Raw genomic sequence first — 21,745 nt, 5'->3', positions numbered from 1 at the left:
CGTGACTATTTGTAAATGTCCCGTCCATTACTGCTTGTATAATGAGCACAGAGGGAGATAAGGGTACAGACAAAGCAATAGATGGTATTAATGTATGAATAGCAGAGAGTGTTTAAATGAAAGTACTTTGCATGATGCAATATGAAGAGTGTGTTTACAAATGCTTTACAATAGGTAATTATAAGAAGGATATTGATTCTTTAAATAAAGTAATTAACTTTAAAAAAAAAACATTACGATATGAATATCAAATTGTAGCAAATGCATTTTGTCAAATCAAATCTAAATAAAAAAGAATGACAACCAAAGCTAATCACAGCATGAGGACGCCAGACCAAAACTAATCTTACTGGTTCAATCCCATATTTCCTTGAAAGTGCTTAGCGACGTAATAACAAACTACACTAGATATGGAAGCATATGCCATCAACTTCAAACGACGTCGCCTTCACATTACGACGTACACTTTTTAATAAAAACACACAACAAAGACGTTACACATGATGAATTCGATATACTTTTGCTAAATGAAGCGCAACGCCCATAAGCCTTTGCTACTAGACAATTTCTTACTACCATTCCTTCTTATTTTGTTTGTGCATTACCAACTTCTATTTTCACATCTGCTACACGATTTGCATCCAATTTTGAACCTTATTTGCTTGTGCTAAAAGCTCCAGTGTTTTGTTTAAAATTTTCAGGAATAGAAATGTTAAGTTTGTCTAAACCACCATCAGATATTGTCTATCGAAGTTCGCTTATAGTGTTACTCGAAATGATTTATGGTTTCGTTCCGGTTGCACCTAAGTTTTGTGAAACTTTGTTCGCTGATAAAGGATATTGCTAGCCATCAGGTCTAGAATTTCATGTGTATTTGATGTTTGTATTCATGGTTTGATTGCTGCGAATGACTTAGCGTTTCTACCGATCAATAAAGTGCAGACGAGTGCAAAGGAAATCGTTTATTACGACTGTTAAGGCAGTCTGTGAATATTTGTTAGTGCAATACACAAGCTACTATGATTCACGAATGTGAAGTAACTTTTTTTCGAGTTTAAGTGTACAATCAAAAAATGATTAAAGTATGGAAAAATATTGCTAGAAATTCGTGAAATATTGAGTATATTTTATTTTCTTATTGCGATGTTATAAATAAAACTTTAGAGCAAGTAAATCTTCGACATGTGTTACTTTTAATCATATTTTCTTATAATATTTCTATCTCACCATATCTTTATCTCATCTAATAAGGGTCGTGTCACATTACGAACTTCAAATCGAAAGTTAATCTGACGGTTAATAAACTTTGTATGATCGATCGGTCCTGTGAACACCAAATTATCTTTGCAGTCAAATTTATCTATTATTGTCCTTATTTCTTTTGTTTTAAGGTTTATAATTGTAATCGTTTTATTTTCCTTCAGTGTGTATGGATTTGGTCTAGTCACGGTCAGTGTCACAGTTTTTTGTAAGGTTACTATGAGTTTAGGTGCAACAAAAGTGGTTGAACTTTATGGATGACTTGATTTTGAAGATTTTATATCGGGTGTTAGAAAGTTTAATGTGTGTATTTATGTCTTATACATACAGCTTGGAAAACGCTATCGTTTGTAGTTTCTACTTACCGTATTACTTTAACGTGACTAAACAATTAAGTGTATTTACCTGAAACAAAAAGCAATAAATTAATCAGACATTGTTTGTGTACCTATCATAAAATAATTGCGCATTGCATATAAATAGAATAGTTCTATAAAATAGTTTAATAACAATAATTCTTTTGTATTTATTTATGTGCAATAAATGAGAAAAACCAACCGCAAATATTTATAAGTATTTCAGCAATAACAGTTGGTTATTCTGTGTTCTTTCTAGAACGATGCGTATGCGATGTAAACAAAAGCCATGACAATGTTTGGGCAGTCGTAACAACTTTGACACTTAGGTTGATCACCAACCATACAATTAATAAATAAATAGCCTAGTAGCTAGTACCGGTAACTAAGAATAGTTCGCCCATTCAAAGGAATAAAAATCCCAAATAATGTTAAACGACATTAAATACTGTCAATTTATCTCCTTCACGTTTATTCTCACCATTGAAATTTCTGGAAGCTGTCGCTGCTTTATCGCTGACCACAAAAGGATAGGCAATCTAACGAATTTCTCAGAAAAATATCAAAACAATGGAGTCGTTTTCCTTATGGGTCGAAGGAAGTTATTTCTGCGGTTTTATTAGTGACGCGGTGTATGGCGACTCTTAATGAATCTTGCTCTATTGAAACTGCTTTCTATGACATTGTGGTTTGCGCCGGAAGGATTGGCTCATTCCGACAATTATAATAATTATTTCGTAATGTAACATAACTGCTTTGTTGTTGAGAATAGGTGTTTCTTACTGAATATTACGACATTTTATGAAACTCTACACACTGTGTACTGTTACATCTATGTTCTTAGTTTTATTTTTCTATTTGTTACAGAAAAAAATACGTGCATAACTACATAATTTGTTTGTTCTGGGGACTCTGCTTAAAAAGAAAAAAAAAATGTTGAAATATTTTACCAATACAACTGTATCAAGTATTAAAAAAATATAGACTCACGTAAAGCATTAACGTCCCAATCCCAGACCTTACAAAAGAAGATAGGTACAGGTTGTTTTTTTAAGATTACAAGCTAAGGGATTCGCTCACATTCTCGTTAAGTCTTAAAAACATCTAAACTTTAAATCAACTCTTAGAAATCCACAAGGAAAACGGCCAAAAGATTAACAAAAGGTACTAACTTAACTTTACATCGTCATAAAACCGGTCTCTGATTGGTCCAAAACCCACTGATTACGGGTTTACATATCATAATAGTGTTTACAGTAATTTCTCAACTGGGATCTTGTCACGATTCTCTTAATACCATGAAATGATGGGAACTTGCAAGTTTGTTTGGTCGTGTTAATCTCGGAAATTATTGCACCGATTTGTTTGATACTTTTTAATAGGATTTGAGCTCTGAATGTTAATAGGTCAATGAATTTATTGAATCGGATTTTGTTCAAGTACTTAAGTTATTTATTCAGATTATTACTTTATTTGTTTTGCTTAAATTTGAACAAAACACAATTGAAATAATATTAAAAAAAATTGCCTCTAGCATTAGGCCTGTTAGTAGTGACATTCTTTGAAAGACCCATAAAAAAGGTTTTCTCATGACATTTAAAATTATTCTGACAATTATGCTATTATAGTGACTTGCTTAACCCTTTGAAGAAATAAAGACACCGTGTTTTGTTTTAATAACTACCAGTTTATAGTAGCTTACGCATGTGAAAAGTAACCATTATCTTAATTTACATTAAACCTGATTGTCCGTGTTTTAGAGCCAGCTTGATGAGTTATTTATTTTTTTTTGTTGTAGAAATTGTATAAATTATTAAAGTTTGTGATAATAGAATATTAAGTGCCACTACAACACCTACGTTTTAAATGAAAACTTGTCATCCGGCACTTTCCACGAATGAAATAAATGTTCCATTGTTTTCTTTCAAGGAGAAGAAAAATATACATTTTGATAAATAATTACTAACCTTTTCAGATGAAACAATGATTTTTTTCTATCAAAATAATTAAAAGTTAGTGTTCACATGGACAAAAGTGGGCAGCGGCGCTTATAAATCAACGCTACTACTGAAGCGTCTTTACATTTAAGTAGTAAGACATTAAGTTAATAGTTCATAAATATTAAACAAAAGGCTCATGTGCAATGAACTACGGATTCCCACGTGTTATTGTCATAATAAAGATTTTAATGTAATATGAAAATTGTGAGGCGTACTGTATAATGGTAATGTTACTAAAATTAAATTATACAGAGTAGTTGTGATAGAGAGTATTACAAACTAGAGGGAACCTAGTGGCAAAGTAATGTTATATTTTGTTTTTCGTGGGATTCCATGTAAATTGGTCTTAAATTTGCTCAAATTGAATTGAGCTAATAATTATAACATAAAAAGTTGAGACAGGCTATACGTTTATGTTGGACACGTGACATTTGGCGAAAGAAAATGCTACTGCCTAATAAAATTGGAATAGACCTACTTGACTTTTTTAAAGAAAAATAGTGACATTGATAGTTAAGCTTGATAAAATAAAATAAAAAAGATTTCAGTACCTTCAAGCAACACTCAAAATAAAAAAAACTTGGTTTTCAGATAAGATAATTTTATGTCAATTTAACTGCGACAAAAAAAAGTTATCATAGCATTCCTTAAAATAAATCCTCAACCATTTAAAAACCAACAACCTAATAGCAACTTGACATTACTCTGTAACAATTACGTCAACACAATGGCTCCAATATGCCCTTTGTCTCAGTATAATTGCTGACACGTGGTCCCCGTACTACTTACAGTGCACGTACTTGTTACTATACACTATTTATTTTTCTTAGAAGACAATTGCATAATGTTGGTAAGAACTTGCTATAAGATAGTTGGCTGTGGAATATTTTAGGAGGTTTATATGGATTTATCTTATTATGTAAATTTTCCTTTTCCACGATCCTTTTTTCACTGTAATAATAAAATTCAGGTATGCGAATTTTTTTTTCTTTCGTAAAATTTTAGATATAATATAACAGAAAAAACTGTTGAGCACACGAGTATATTGTAGTTTGTGTTAGTTTGCGTTCATAAAATTAAAAAAGAAAACTGTCTCTATAGTATGCTATATGAAATGAGACAACATGACTTATACACAAACATAACCAAGTGAAATCTCTTCTTGAAATATGAGAAGAGAAAAATGGTCAACCAATGTAATAGTCAACTTAACACGTAAAAGTCGATAGCGTTATTACGAGTTTAAGTACTGTCAAGAAATCAAAAATAAATCTGACTTAAAACCAGTCAGAAGATCTCTGATCCCGTAAATGCATCAAAAAACGCTAAAAAATATTTTTAGACATACAATTAATGTACATATGTCGTAAAATTCGATACGGATATTTCAAGTCGCCCAAAAAATACAATCAAAAGGCTATAAAATGGGCTTTAGGCTCGTAACTTGAAGGTAGCAACGTATTTGAGGTCAAAAAGGGCAACCAGTGTTAGATGAGCTCTGTGTCAGTACTTATTTACATTGTGTAGTGTTAAGCCAAAAGGTCTAAGTAAATCGGTAAGCTGTAAGTGATGTTGTGTAGGCAAATTATGTATTTTATGATTAAAACAATATCGGCTTTCGTTGTTAAGTTTCTTCATGACATAGATATTAAGAGGATTAGGTTTAATGGTACTTAGTGAAATTGTAATGTAAGCGTTTTTTATATTAATATTATTATATCTATCGTTTCATTAGCGTCAGATAGAACCACAAAGGTGCAAAGTTATTATAAAATATTGGTCAGTTTTTCAGAAGGCAATAACATCATTCTTGGAGTGCGTCGGTCAATACTATGTATTTAAATTACTAAAAATATAAGTAGTAAGTAATCTAAATTGTAATTAAGTAAAATCTGGTTAAAAAAATTCACCCTTATATTTGCCAAATTTTATTGATATTACAGCTCCAAAGAGCCATTTAAGCATCAACGAAGACGACATTATTACTGAAATTAAATTAAAATTACTTATATATAACACTGTGTAACAACAAGTAACATGACCTCACAAGGATAGATCACGAGAACAAACATGTTACGACAAGTTCTTCATTAACAGGTTCCGATATAAATGATGACCCATACAGGCTGGAACAAAAAAGGCTTTATTGTTTACAAAAATATCTTCAAGAAGTAATCTACGAGGCGATGTAAGGTGTGGGACAGTGTGGGTGTATTTTGTACGTGAATTTGCTGAATGCTAGAACTATTCCGACGATTAAACTTAACTAGTTTTGTGTAATATAAAATATAAATGCCTAGTTTCCTGGTGAGGTCCGCCAGGTAGTAATTTTAGGGCCACTTTTATGATATTGTTGTCAATTCGATTTGGAATGGTAAAATCATAGTAGAAGGAATTTTCAAAACGAAAAATATATTTTTTAATTAAAAATGCGTAACAGTCAGATCAGGTATGTTAAATCTAAATCATATTCGCTTTATTTTGTTATAATTATTTTATTTCTCACATAATATTGCAGTTAGAAATCCAGTAACCACAATATTTAACTTGTTTTGTATAAATTATCATAGCAATAGGATCTACTACTTTACTTTCTATAAACAAATTACACAAACCATTACCTTTGGAAAGCGTGTACACTTGTCCAACGTTAAATGTTTAAAGGGACATCTTCGTATTGTGGTTAATAAAGAGACCCTAACAAGTACCACGAATCAAGTGGGGTTGTTGAGATTATATTTATTTCTTGTAAAATTTTATTCATTAGCACATTTTTGCTGTTACAATTTTTTGCTTTTGTGAACTTTGTGGGAATATGTGTAATTAGTATTATGGAATTAAATTAAAATCGCGTAATTTAATATACATTTAGATTTTCATAATTTTTACTTTACTTTACTTTCAGTATTAATTTTCAAGGTGATAAGAAGAAGAGCCATTAAAATGAACGGGCATAAAACAAAACATTATCAAGATAAACAAAATTATCAAACGTTTGATCAAGAATCATTAACTCAGAAAAAACCCTACATTCCAGCTACTGGTATATAACTCCCTAAAATCCAATCAACATAAACCTCTTTAAGATTCAAAGTCCGTTGCAATAAATTATCATTCGTTCCACGATTCTCCCGTAAATAAAAAATAACATCAAAATATACCAAATCGGGGCTAGGAGCAAACTCAGACAAAGCTCTATTGAACTTGTCGGAACTTGTCCTAAAAAGAAAGAGAAAAAAACAGGCACCTGTTTCGGACACACCTGTAGAATATATTAAAGGCCTTTATAGTAGGACTTTTGGAAAAAAAAAACGTTCCCGAGTACAGTTTTGTACGGGACACGCGTTATTTTATGTTGTTTTTTTACTTAAAAGTATTGATTTACTCTCGTTTAAGCTTATTGTTATTGCCCATTTTTGTGTTAAAATATATTGTGAGAGTATTTTTTGTTCTGATTTTGTCAGGAATATTTTACGGGTTTGGAAGTTAAACTAGTTAGTAGACGAGTTAACAGATTGTTGTTTATTAGAAACTATGGAGTTTTAAGTGTATAGTTTTGTATGGAATAATAACATTAATAATTATATTTGGAAGATAACTAATCAAAGGTAAAGCCGTTCTTTCAAAGCTTATTTAGTTTTGAAGTTATTATGTTCTGATGCTGTGAAAAATGTACCGCTTTAAAAATCAGAAATCAGAGTTAAATAAAATTATAACGATAGTGGTAGATAGTAGTAACGTAGGTAGCAATCATAATCGTGAAGTAACAATAAAGCAAATTCAAAATGAAAATACCACTAATCAAATGCAAATTTATTCAGACAAGTATTGAACAAAATGCTCGCGGAATCCAATTAGTTATCTGTAAGCCCGTACTCGACAATAGAAACAAAGACAGACAATCACACGATAATATCTCAACTGCAAACAAGAATAACTCAAGATAGTTCTAATAACAAATTGTATTCTAAGCCTGTTCTCCGTCTATCTAATCAGTTCAAATTACTTATTCAGATATCTGTACGATTCGAATTTTAATGTTCAGTGTCTGAGAAACCAAAAAAGTAATTATATTATGGGCAACTGTAGAATTTCGGATAAGTAATATTTTGGTATAAAAGTCGACGATATTCAAGACGAGTAGATAAATATGGCTTAGATTGTTACTTACAGATGTAAACGTCTTTATAACAAATTCTGTATGAATAAAGTTCGATGCGATTATGTATCATTAAGTATTTGATTGCAAAACTCATTAAGTAATTCAACAAAGGTTGCATCTATGCCTAATTCATAATTGTTGAAATTATTGAGTGTTTGTACTTCTGCAAGATTTGTTTCAGCGTAAAGAAAGGTCATTTCATTATTATGGCTCTTTTAGTTTCCGGTAGTAATTTTTCTTTTCTGCTAATTTTTGGTAATGCACCTGTACGATAATATAATCATTTGTAATCTATGATGAATTCTTATCATCTCTTACTTATATTGTCAGCTAATAGGTATTCTAAAATGTTACAGATATAGTTGCCTGAAATCTATTCAAAATTCAATATCTTTTAACAATGCCTTTATGCATTTAACTATTTAGCACTTTACGTTTTGTTAACATAGTCATATTTTATATCATAGGTGTCAACAAATATCTTATTATCATTATTCATTGTTAACGTCATAATCATCAAGAATCAATAAATCTTTTGTAGCTACTGCATTCAAGCTTACTGAGAATTGTTGACACTGGAAATTAATATAAAAATTTAAACATAAATACTTCTGTATTATTTAGGTACTTATGTTTAAAATAGGCCTTGTATATTCCTAAGGAACATCTGTTAAAACAACATTTACAATCGTTTCTAGTTCTCGAATATTTATATTTAATAGATCGTATTCGATTATATTCTAGTTAAATATTTATTAGGTTTGTCTATAAAATCGCCTACTACTATTTCAAAAACTCGTAGGTTTGAATCACGAACTGTATAAATGCGTTTGTTGCAAAGCTTTGACTAAACACCTTCATCACATTTGTGATAAGATCTTAATGTAATTACTAATCCATTCAATAAGTTTGCTACTGGAAGTGCTTGGGGCTAAATACTCTTGATTGGTGAGTACACAGTAAATTAATCAAAGTTTTGGCGTGTTCAAGCTAAAGGTAACCTATTGGTAGTAAGTATTAACATCTTGCTACGACAGACATGAATTAAAGACGGTGCTGGGCATATCTAGATGGGGATTGACATAACAAAATGAAGTCAACGATACAAAATCAGTGTCAAATATTTTTTCCTCATTTACCCGCCGTTTCTTCTTGATAAGATGGAATAAAATTCAAAGACGGCTTAAACGAATCTTGATAAACATCCAAGTGACTATTCCGTCACGTACACCTAAAATCTTATTTAAAACTCACAATACTGAATAAGATTTCTTAAACTTTCTAATTAGTGTTACTCGTGCTACAGTAGTTTTTATTACACCTTCAATTAAAGATCCATCAATGAGACATCAAACCAGTATTGCTTGATTACTTATCCACAATTGCTTAGGAAAAAAACATTCGGACCGACGGATCTTCACAATAGACACCGACGATATTCTTCATGAATACAATAAAAAAGATTTTTATAAAATCATTGAACCGTTTCTTTCCACTTCAATTGTAATCGAGAATAAGTCGGTTTTTCAAAACCGTGACTTACTTTCTTGACAAGATTGTACTTACCGTTTTCGAAATGTTCGTTGCTCTTCATTTGCTGCATAAACTGATTTTGTCAACAGCAAAACCTAAATTTGTTTTGACCATTTAGGAGACCACACAATTGGTCCTTATAAATAGTGGTAATCAGCATCTGTTACGCTGGAAGCTACTTGTAATACTTATATGTAACTAGGGCACTTATAATTTATCACACTTGATGAAATGAATTTTGCTTGCGATCCTCTTTTGATTCGGTTATTTAAAATAGTGCATTCTTTTCTACTATAAAGCCTCATTATTCTTCAATAGTTCCGATAAAAAAAATATATATCTTATAAACTACATCAATAATATACCAAAACATGTTGTTTCCTATGTTTTCGATTTCTTCGTTCACGATCTGCTAGTTGCCATCGATTTTCGCTTTCGATTGTCGAGTTGTTTGCATCGAGTCCATTGCCAACGCTTTGTAATGGTGCAATGGATAAATATCTGGCGATATTATCTTCATGTACCCTTTATTTGTTTCATACATCACGCCTGTTGTCCTTAACATACGCTTTGAAATTCGTGAGAATGTATCGATAAATCTATGTTTTCTATGTTTTTTTTTATCATGTGTATTATATCAGAACAACCTAATAGGTACCTAAATTTTGAATAAATTCTGGATTTTCTGATCAACATCACACGCGGCAGATACCAAGAGCTATCTAAATAAGATATTCAAATTATGTGTTTGACACACTTATTAGAATGTTTGTTTTAGTAACATGATCTCTTTTCGCAATACTGCAAGCTCCTATTAGAATCACAGCAAAATGTATTCATTGGAATAGGTTAACTGATCCTGCAAACGGTGACGCTAAACTTGCAGTCTTATTAGATAATTTTCTATTAGAATTTATTTTACTTGTTCTTGGTTTCATCGTAATTGAATATTAAATTACAAAACAAACTGCATGTAAATTTGTTGAATATAATACATAGGTATTGATTGAAATAATTTAATTCTGTAATATGTTGGTTAACGTTTTAGTATTAATAAAATAAAATTACTTGTCGGTTACCTGGTTTTGTATGATTTACTCATTTATGAGGAAAACCACAATCCTCTCTACGAATATTATTATAATACGTTACACGTATAGTCCTGTAAATATTTTGTATTTCATTGTAAATACGACTTCGATTAATAAATATCACTTGAAAGGAAATACTACTTCTATTTTTTGTCATGACTAATAATATTGGCAAATTAATGAAAAAGAAATTAATCTAAGAAATATATTAACTTCAAACCTAAGATTTTGATTCAGTTCGTCTCATAATTACTCTCTTTTAGGAGAGTTTCAGTTTAGTTGATTTCTTGCTACAGACTAAAAAGTTGAAGTTCTATTATTTAAGTTTATCTTAAACCTATCAATAATATCTCATACAACTTTATTACCACTTTTCCTAATGAATTATTTATTTGCCATATTTCTGTCAACCGTTCATGTATTATTCAGTTTCGCTTCAAGTTCAACACTTGCGCCGTGCCGATTCGTGACTGCAACCACGATTTAGAGCGTGCCAAGTTTACGTCCCGGCCGAGTTGAAACTAGTTCATGTTTCCCGTCTCGATTCTAACTTATATAGCCCTGTGAGTTGAATTTTAATTTTATATTTTGCTGTTTATATGTTTTATTCTTATCTTTTGGTGACACGTGTCTTTTTTTCGTGAAGTTGTTTTTTTGACAACTTATTTTTGTTTGTTATCTTTAGCTCTATCTTTTTCAGAGTACTGTCAAAAAGTGTAAGTATGTATTGATTATATAACATTGTTTGTTGCAGCATGTTTTATTTTTTTTACCTTCTGTGTAATTTTCCTATTATTTTTATATTGCTAGTTGATTATGATTATCAATATTGCTTATTAGTATTTAGGTATATCTTTTCAGTTAACTATATTCTATATTTTATTATTTCCTCACCGGTTGTGTTAGCGTCAGAAATATCTAAAAATAAACCACAATTAATGTCCAAGTAAGGCATTGTTTTTGTATGATTATTCCTGTCGCCACATTTTAGGACTAGTCGGAACATGTTCGGTCGACAGCGATGTAGCGTAAACATTGGATATTTTCGACTCGATTGACGAGACTCGGGGTAGCTAAGTTCTCACTGTTTATGACTTGCAACGATAATGTGTTAGCTTTCGAACTTAAATTAGCTTTGGCTACGTTTAGTTTAGTTTGAAGGTTTTCTTCATGTATTTGGTTTCGGATTTCAATGTCTATGTCAGTGTTTTGTTAGACAGTATTTTTTGAACTGTTATTATTTTTAATAATTAAAATATCGATTTCATGTTTTTTTCCAGTTGCTATGTACCTATATTTAGAAATTATTTTAAGCCTTGATTTTATTCATGATCTCTATTACTTTGAGTTTTACTTAAATACTTTTGGCAATCAGTGGGTTCAGGTGGAGTTACAGAAAAACATGAGATTAATTTTACAAAATAATATTTATTTCACAATTATTACCCCATAAAATGATTGGGAGACAAAAATAACACAATCCAGGTTATAAGATTCGATTACATGCGGTACTTAACTAGGATAGGTACTTGTAAATAATCATGAATGCTTACTAATAAAAAATCACAAACATTTAAATGCAATATTTACATGTCAAATAATTAATTCTATATCATTTTATACAACTTAGGAAACATTTTTTTCTGGATTTTTTACACTTTTTTTGAAACAGAACATAGTATTATGAAACAAAATTGCATCATTTAACAAAATTAAATTCACCTGATCATTTTCATCATAAAAAATATTTACATCGCTAAAGTTATAATTTTATTATAATTAAAATAGGAGACATTATAATATTAGTCATCCTTAATGATTTCAATAGTTTTTTAGGCTTCATTATTCCTTTACGATTTCGTATATTTAACTAATATTTGGTGTCTAATCGATCCAATGAAAAATAATAAATGAAAAAAAAAACAAACTATTTATGACTATCGAAATTATTTGGAACTAAAATATTATTTGAGATCTATATACTTGTGTCTTAAAAGTAAGATTTACTAAAATCTAAACCTCAATATCAAATTAATTCAAATAAATTAAACTAAAATAAGAATCTTAAATTGATAAACAAGAGATCAATTGGAAAAAGTAACTAAATCAAAAAACTTAACAACTCTAAGTTATTGTAAAAATCGTTTACATTATAATTGTGATTATCAATAGTTGTAATGCAAATCACTGGTAAAATTATTTTGTAAAAAAGTGGCAGATATTATTGGCAAAAGCATTTATGAACATAGTCGTAGAAAAATATTTTCGCACGATACTTAAACGTTTTATTAAATGCACTACACAAAAATATAATTATTACTTTTTAGAAATCATGAGGCGTTTTGTCGAACTTCACTCAAATTCGTCGTAAGCAAAATTCATTTTAAAAAGCGGAATAAATGTTAGAATTGCAAAAACGAATTAAATTGAGTTGCGGTGACATCTCACTTTAATTCGGACGTAACCACCATTTACAATTTAAGTGCAGTTGGACACAACATCTCTTCCAGAACAAATACAAAACAAAATACGGATGGACTTAAAAATACGTAACAACAGTCCAGACCTGCTTTGCAGTATCACTGTCAACAATACTTATCTAGTACAATCTTCATTTTATCTGATGGTATTGAAGAGAGACGATGCAAGGGACACCTTTATGATAGCGACAACCATCACTAGATTGACGATGTAGGTCGAATTGCATCTTAAGTGGTAAGGTGGTGTGTTATGGTCACGAGGACACTCACCTCGCCTATTTTCCTGGACTTCTTGGCCAGGCTGTCGTGATACCAAGATGTGGCACAGAACTTCGTACAGCTCAGCTAGGAGCCGGTTCAGCCGCGAAAAGTTCTCCTCTGATGCCTCTCTCTCACTCGGTAAGTTGAATGCTATAGCCATGTCTGTCTCTCGCAGCGTCTTTTTCTACGGAAGAATCGTGGACAGATCGCTGTTTGTTTGTTATGCATAAATGCTGTGTGCCTGTTTGTGTTAAGCTCTCTTCGGCTTTTGAATCCACTTCTCTAATCTCATGTAAATTTTGAATCAGTCAAATTTTTATTTTGAATTTTTCAGACTTCGTCCTCCAAAAATTTTGAGATCAAAAATTTTCTTTCAGATAAATCAGAAAATCTTCAACTGGTACAAAATTGGCTCGGCAAAAAAGTTTTCAAAAGTCTATTTTGCGTAAAACACTCGAAAAGTTCACTTTGACACACAGATGGCACAAGGTCCGAAATAAAATAAAATATACACAGTTCAATTTGGCGACAATGAGATCACAAGTAAAGTTCCGACCTCAAAAAGTTCACAAGTTCACAAAAAGTTTTGGGCGCAAAAACTCACGCGGTACATTGTCCGTAAATCACTCGCAATTTAGGTGTAACCTGCGCACGGTCGATGACACAATCGCGCTAACTAACGCTCTATGCATCGCTGCGGCTAACCGATGTAAACAAACTGACTTCGCACGCCGCTCTACAAAAGAGGTCGACAGACGACTATTGCACGTGCGGCCGTCACGGAAGCAAATCGTGTAATAAGGGATAATACTTCGTGCACATCATTGCCTCGCTCGACGCGTCCCCGTGTCCCCCGCGGCCCCTGTGTTGGTGCGGTGCATAACGTGTGCACACACGCACACAAACAAGACCCATTTGATTATAAATAGTGGAACGCACGGTAGCACGCTCCCTTCGCACTCTACCACTACAATCAACGTCGCTACTACTGTCCCCGTCCTTTTCCCACTCTCCATTTCTGCATACACCTTTCTCTTTTCAATCTGGTTACATCATGTTACAACAGCTATCGTCAAAGTGTGGTTCTCTCGTTTTAATGATACGAATCCGTCCCTTTGTGGAAGGGGGAGAGATGATATTGTGGCTTTTGAGTTTGGGATATAGAAAGCGCGCCAAAGTGAACTGGCCAATGGGAGAGCTGAATTCATATGGGGTGAGGTGACGTAAGAACGGAGGACTCGAGACAACGGGGTTGTTAAACGGAAAGCGTTCACTCGACCACTGGCTCTCGGCGCAAACCTACTATATCACGTTTCGCGATGTTTAACTGCTCTTTGTTCAGTAGATGGACGTAAACTTGATTTTGATAGCCGCGGGCCGCAATAGTGACAGGACTTAGCGCGTGTGTTTTATTATTAGTAATTCGGTAGTACGTTCGTAAAAGCGGTATAAAATGTTTTAATGGTCGTGGTTTTGCCATACGCGTCGGTTTGTGAAATCTGAGGTGTTTTTTAGGTTTATTGGCATTTAGGGTCGAGTGGAAACCTTTGTTTAGATTGAATACCGGCAATAAAATTGATAACCGATGTTAAACATAAAACGTTAAATAAATCGTCTGCGTGGATTTTGTAATTCTTTTGTGTTAGTTTCTCTTCGGTTTGTCTACTTAGTTTGTGATTTAACGTTTTCGTATGCCTATTCCGTGTTAAATATGTATGTCACATATATATAAATGTCGCACATCTTTTATATTGTCAAAAGCTCTTTCAATAATAACTGACTTATGTAGAAAAAAAACCGTGACTTTTAATTGTCGCTAATATTTATGTTTTGCTAAGCTAATAAATAAATCTCGGAAATAGGTTTAAACGCGATAAAAATAATTAAACTGAAAATAGAGTTTATAAAGTAGGTAGAGCAAGAGCTTTTATGATTTTCTTTCAGAGTACGTCGTTGCAGTGATTATGTATGATACCTAGTCCGGCTAAGTATGACATTAGTTTTAAGTACACACATCACATTAACATAATAATCTCATATTCTAGAAACTTGCAGCAACTATTTATAACATCATTATTACACTTAACTCAAAGCACAAAATCATACAAGATTTATATTTGTTATACAATGTTTATAAAATCGATGCACACGAATTTCTTAATAACTAAGAAAAATAAATTAAAATATTTTGATTTATTGAACTATTGAAATATACAATCAAAGATGAATAACAAATTAAAAACTGCCGAAGAGTGATAAGAAACTCTACATGCACCTATATGATATTTATACAAAAAATACACGAAAATAAGAAAATACTTACGTAAAGAAAATTACTCGTTTTAACTACAAATCATCACTCTCAAACCACTTGACTGTCTTCATCAAAAACTAAATATGAACTAAAACGACATAATCTAAAGATTTCGGCACAGCCTCTATTAGTCATTACCAACAAAGTCAAACCAAGGACTGGACGGATCATTCCTGACTCATTTTATAAAAGTAATTGAACATCTTGAAAAAAATATAATTGAAACCAAGCGTTAAATTATAGAGTTCTAAATAATTTAGGTCAATGACAAAAAACTTAAAAGTTAGGTTTAGGTAACATAAAGGCTTTAATTTGAGCTTGAGTGAAACTCAGGCAGAACAATTTAGTCAGGTACCTTTTGTTTCAATCTCATTTCAGTAAATATAAACACAAAAAATGTATAAAGTCAAAACCATACTTGTTATTAGACATATACATCCTTAAACTGATTCACAATTTCTACCTATGGTGCATTACGTTAGGAGACCTAGATATTGCATCATCTAAAGGTCAATGACCTGGATTTGAAAACTGTTTTCCCCAAGACACCTCTACTTTTCTGAAATAATTTAACGAAGATTCTTAAAATCTAATAGAAATTAATCTAGTACAAGCAATATAGTTTTAGGCAAATACTTTTTTATTTTTATTTTGATGGTAGATATGATATTATCGTCGAAACAAGGATCTTCTAGAGAATTTTGCTTTAAAGTTGTGATTTTTTTATTACTTTTTATATAATAAATAAGTACTGACACAGTTTCCATTAGCGTAGTCCACAATTTTGTATTAAAAAGACAGAGAAAAGTGCTCAACTGCTGCAACAAATATCTTCGATGGCAACGTTCGTAGGCTGCATTTACTTATTAAATTGGAGTCACATGATCTGATTGTCTGATGAGAAATAATCAGGCAGTCTATTTTTAAATCATACTTCATTTGAATTTATTGACTTTCTTATGTTTATATTTAATACTAGCTTTTGCTCGCCACTTTGCTCGAAGAGGCTTATTTATGAAGTCTGAACTCTATTTTCTGAGGATAGCTAACGTTAGCTCTACCAAATATCAATTTCACGATTTAACTTCACAAGATAGAGATACAGATACTTTAGTATTCATATTTTTTTTAGGTTATGAAATAATATTATAATAAAATAATAATTTGGCGATTAAAAAGAGTGGCCAGGAGTTACTTGCCAGCTCTTCTCATTGGCCCTACCTTCCGAACTGGCGGTAAATTCACTCTCTTGACTATCATATATCATATCTCTTGACTATCATTGACTATCATAAGTGTCAGCACTTGACCTAAATGAATAAATGATTTGATTTTGAATATTAATATGGTTTTATATTTCTCTTAAAACAACAAAACCAGTAGCTCTATACTGACATAGGTACAAATATTTGCATTCACTACAAACACTTCCAAGAAATGGTTATCGGTTTAGTCTAACGTGATTTAAAATCAAGACTAAGTAAATAGCTACTGGTTTGTCGAATAATTACGCGATGTTAATGATATATTTATTAGTCTGCAGCTTAACAAAATAAAAATATGGTTTAAGTTCAAATGTTTTGATGAACCGGTGTAACTATTTTATTTTAATATATAATGCCATCAAATTATTCTGTAAAATTTCCAAGTCTCGCCGTAAAAAGTTGTGAGATCGATATAATACCAAGTCGATTAATCTATTTAGTCTCTACTTAAAATACATTCTGTCTTAAGTTATTACGTATGTTATTATCATGCCAATTTTTAAAAAAATACGTTTAAAACAAATAGACCGACTTGGCCATCGCATGATTTGATTATTAGTTTGTATCACACTACACAGCACGAGGAGAAGCTAATGCTCCTGAAATGTTAATGGCGAATTTGTGTTTTCTTGCGATGACCAAGTCGATCTATTTTGTTTTAAACGTATTTTTTTTTAAATTGGCATGATAATAACATACGTAATAACTTAAGACAGAATGTATTTTAAGTAGAGACTAAATAGATTAATCGACTTGGTATTATATCGATCTCACAACTTTTTACGGCGAGACTTGGAAATTTTACAGAATGTTTTTGATGGCATCTCACTTCTTTTTGTAGAGGGTACATAAGTCCAATTTGTACGTAAAGACGTTTTTTTTTTCATAATTCAACATATTTTCCCAAGGTAATGTTGTTCAGTTTCATGGGCTAAAACACCCTTACCCACCCTATACCCCCTCCCGTTATGTCTCATATAGTAGGTACCTATCTACACCTATTTATTTTATTTTCTACAGTATGTAATAATGATTCATTAACTGCAAATGTAACCTTGTAATCCTATACATTTATATGGAATTACAAAGTTATTGTTGCAGTTAGTGTATTTAGAAAACTGAACCGAAATTAGAAAATATTAAATTTTTCCCATGATTAAGACACTAAACCCTATATGTATTCTAAATTTGAAGCTTCTAAGTCTGCTAGAAGTACCTTAGACTTTTGATGATCGGTGAGTCAGTGAGTCAGTGAGTCAGTGAATCAGTGAATCAGTGAGTGACAAAATTCAGAAACTTTAACAAGTTGTCATTCTTAAACTACTGGTTCAAATTGACTGAAATTTTAAATATACCGTGTATATACAATGACTGATTAGTTGCTGAAAATTCAGGCTTCTTGTTTTATCCACAACGAAATTATAGGGGTGTCAAAAATAGCCCGAATTGCTTCGAGAAAAGGATGGTACGGCCGTGCCGCTTTTTTTTGCTCGACTTGCGGGGGCACTTCCGTGCCCCCAGATATATTGGATAAGATCTTAAAAAGGTTAGAGGTAATTTTAAATGCTGGTTCTATATTGAAATAATAAGTCTTCACTAGACTAGCAACTTAACATTAACGTTATCATTTCGAGCACAAAAAGAAGTGACTCTACCATTTTAACTTCTATTTCTGTAAAGCCTTAGAAAAAAGAATTTATTTCCAACGAACAAAGTGTATCTTTTGCAAAGTTAACGAAAGATAAATAATAAGACATTCAAAGATAATAAAGAAGAAAACGTTAAGCTAAAGATCTAATTTACATAGAACATAGTCAATAGCCATAAAGGTGTAGATGAAAAAAATAAAGCGATTAACACGAAGCAAGTTGGAACATGTTGCTCTGATGCGTATCATTGAACTTGAAAGTAGGTCATTCGATATGACTAACACACTCACTATGCTTATGTTAAGAAAGATAACAATTATTGTGCTTTTAGTTTATTACGATTTATAAACTTCAGCTGATAATTTATTCTGATAGTTTAGTCTACGGCATGGAAAGAAATATGTTGGCATTTTGTTGATATTTACTGTTCATAATTAAAAATAAATTAATACATTTCTAGTATAATTTTTGTAATAACTTACTATAAAAAATAATTTCAAAAAGTATTTGTGAATATTGAATTCTGTAATTCATTTTGTATTGGTTGCAGACTCTATTACTATAAGTCTATTTCAAAAGATAGATGGCGTTAGTAGTTTTGTAAGTATAAACTAAGGGTGATTTTATCGCGAGCGCTTGGGGTAAACGAAACAGATTTCACTAAACTGTAGTTTGTGCTTGTTATACTCAAATTTAGTTATAGAAAAGTGAAAAGTGTAATAGAGAACACTTTTCACTTTTCTATAACTAAATTTGACTGCATATGAAAACAAACATACACGGAAAATCAGTACAGACAATCTGATTCTTAACCATCATCCCTATAAAAACTATTTCCATAATCCTAGTCACAATTGCCTAAGAATTTTAACTAATACAACTACGCTGACTAAGTAGTAGGTATATGCAATATCTTTATATCTTAATTCACTGACTTTCTTTCCTTCTCAATTACGATTGAATCTCCCTACTATTACATTAAACCACTTGAAGACACAATCTCATAATCATGTGCTATCTACCAAATGAAAATACAACCTTTCAAAAGTTCAGTTTTTTTGTTCGTACAAAAAGCCTCGCGGCGTTATCTTCGCTCACACTTTGACCAGAGAGTCTTGGACTTAAATCGTAATCCACCGTGGCAGCTACTGTCCGATTTCACGGCTTTGGGCGAGTTCTGATTGCCCTTTGTGGTGCCCGCGTGTGACAAGGTATGGATTGTAGCGATATTGGGTTAAATGGAAATTATAGAGAATAGAAAATCTATGAAGTTGACAAACGCCGTTGGCTGAACAACTGAAATTGTGTTCTTTAACGACAAATATGATTTCTTGAGTTTTATCTCTTATCGTGAACCGGGAATTGCAATTTTCTAAAATGCCTTTTTCATCTAAAATTCATTCATCATGTAAAAATTATTTTGTATCCCCAAAATAGGTAACCATAATAGGGAACCCTACCCAAGATTATAATATTCATGTGATATCAAGACGCTGTAAGACATTATCATCACCTGTTATTGACATCTTTTTTTGAATAAAAATACTACACTTTATCAAAAAGTAATTTCTCTGTAATTATTTGTAATTACACTCCATTTCCAACTTTCGCTACCTGTCCTTCTTCACACCACCTCCGAAATAACGTTGCATTTGCTCCGCCATTACGGTAGCGGTTGTCAATCGCATTAACACGAATTTATACCTCTTTCCCATTACCACATTACGCATTCATATCAATTTTAATATTTATCAAGCTTACTCTGAAAGGCTTGATGTGTTTGAAAATTTTAAGCACAATTATATTTACGATCGCTTTGGTTTCAAAATTTATTTACGAAACGAATAAACGTGACTTGGAGAACATTATTATCACGTTGGGGCACTTTTGTTGATTAATCCTGTAAGTACCTGCAATTAAATTGTTTGTAGTAAGATTCTAATTACACATGTATATGGTTTTTTTTAAATAAAAACTATTTAAAGCAATTCTAACAAAGGGTGCCATCACGGCTGTTAAAAATGATGCTATCTATGTTCAACAACTAAAAGTCGGCTATACATAAAGTCATATTGTTAAGGTGACACAGGTGGACGAAAACCACAAATATTTTCTATGAAAAAGACGTGATTGGATAACGTAAACCTTTGAAAGTTTCCAGTGTTTGTCTGTGCATTAGTGCATACTATTAATTACCTTGTCAATTATATTTCCTTTTACCATATTATCCTACTCTCAAATACACAAAAACATTATAGCCTCATCATTAAAATGTCCACTCATTTCCATACTCAATAACACTGATTATTGCTGCAAATGACACCTCTCATCAATGAAAGCCTTATAATCATAAATTCCTTTGCATCAGCGTTTCAGCTAATAGATTGAGTGCATATTGATTGGTATAACGGCGGGGGCACAACAGCGTGTAATAGTTGCTGTGTTTGGTTAGAGGGTGTCGCGGTTTAGTTATAGATGCTTAGGTGCTGATGATTTTGCATCAATGTGTTTTTTTTTCCTTTTTAAGGGGATCACAGATTATGTCATGCCTACTATTCTAACTACCTTTGCATGGGTTGAACATCGTTGTAAATGTTAATAAAATATAGTGTGTCTTAAACTTTGGACAATTTGCAAACACATGTACATTTTATGATTTTTTACTGACTAAGCATATTTGGTATTATTACTCTGAACATGAGCTCTATGTCGATAAAACTACATCCAGAATCCATACACGATTCGTGTCCATTACTGGGTGAAATTTATACCCAAAAAATGCAGCAGAAATCAAGGTGATTAAGTGACCATCATGGATTTTTTTACCTTATCTCTTACGTTTGAGATTTTGATCTTACTAGTTTTCATGCTTCTTTATTAATATACTCTATTAATTGTCTACTAATTAACTGTTTAACAATGTACACTTCTCTTAACAATAATGTGTATTAACAGTCCGACATCAGGTGTCCTGTTGAGTGAGTTACGAGTGAAATTTATTGCCATTAAAATTAATCGCGGCCCAATGTATTGTCCGTTGAGTTATTGACTATTAATTGGTAAAGACAAACATTTACATACGAATACGATTCAGAAGTATTATAATATATTTTATGACGTGCATTATTCAACCGCAATTCCCATTTTCCAATCTTTAAGTACTGTTTAACCTGAATCTACCTGTATTAAAAAAATTAACACTGGACTTCGTAAACGGTAAAGGATACTCTAATTTAAATATAATATGTACATAACATTGTACCTGAAAATTTCAGAGAATAGGAGAAGGATCTAATTATTTCATGAAGATATATTTTTGTGCCTCAAACAGCTTGCTATATCAAACTTAACGAAACGGAAAAGAAGGAAAGCAA

General features: G+C 31.7%; 1 protein-coding gene across 1 annotated transcript in view; it reads right to left on the bottom strand.

Annotated features, from left to right (window-relative positions):
- LOC142982261 (uncharacterized) overlaps nt 1–14,352 on the bottom strand; it is a 101,834-nt gene extending 87,482 nt beyond the window's left edge. The window contains exon 1 of the mRNA XM_076128684.1: nt 13,153–14,352. Within this exon, the coding sequence (XP_075984799.1) occupies nt 13,153–13,303 (151 nt within the window). The 5' untranslated portion in view covers nt 13,304–14,352. The remainder of the gene's footprint in view (nt 1–13,152) is intronic.
- Between the last annotated feature and the right edge of the window lie 7,393 nt (nt 14,353–21,745).

This window comes from Anticarsia gemmatalis, chromosome 21 (assembly GCF_050436995.1).
Source record: "Anticarsia gemmatalis isolate Benzon Research Colony breed Stoneville strain chromosome 21, ilAntGemm2 primary, whole genome shotgun sequence".
NCBI classification, from domain to species: domain Eukaryota; kingdom Metazoa; phylum Arthropoda; class Insecta; order Lepidoptera; family Erebidae; genus Anticarsia; species Anticarsia gemmatalis.
Note: the sequence above shows the minus strand (reverse complement) of the source record. Positions and strands in the feature narration are given on the sequence as shown.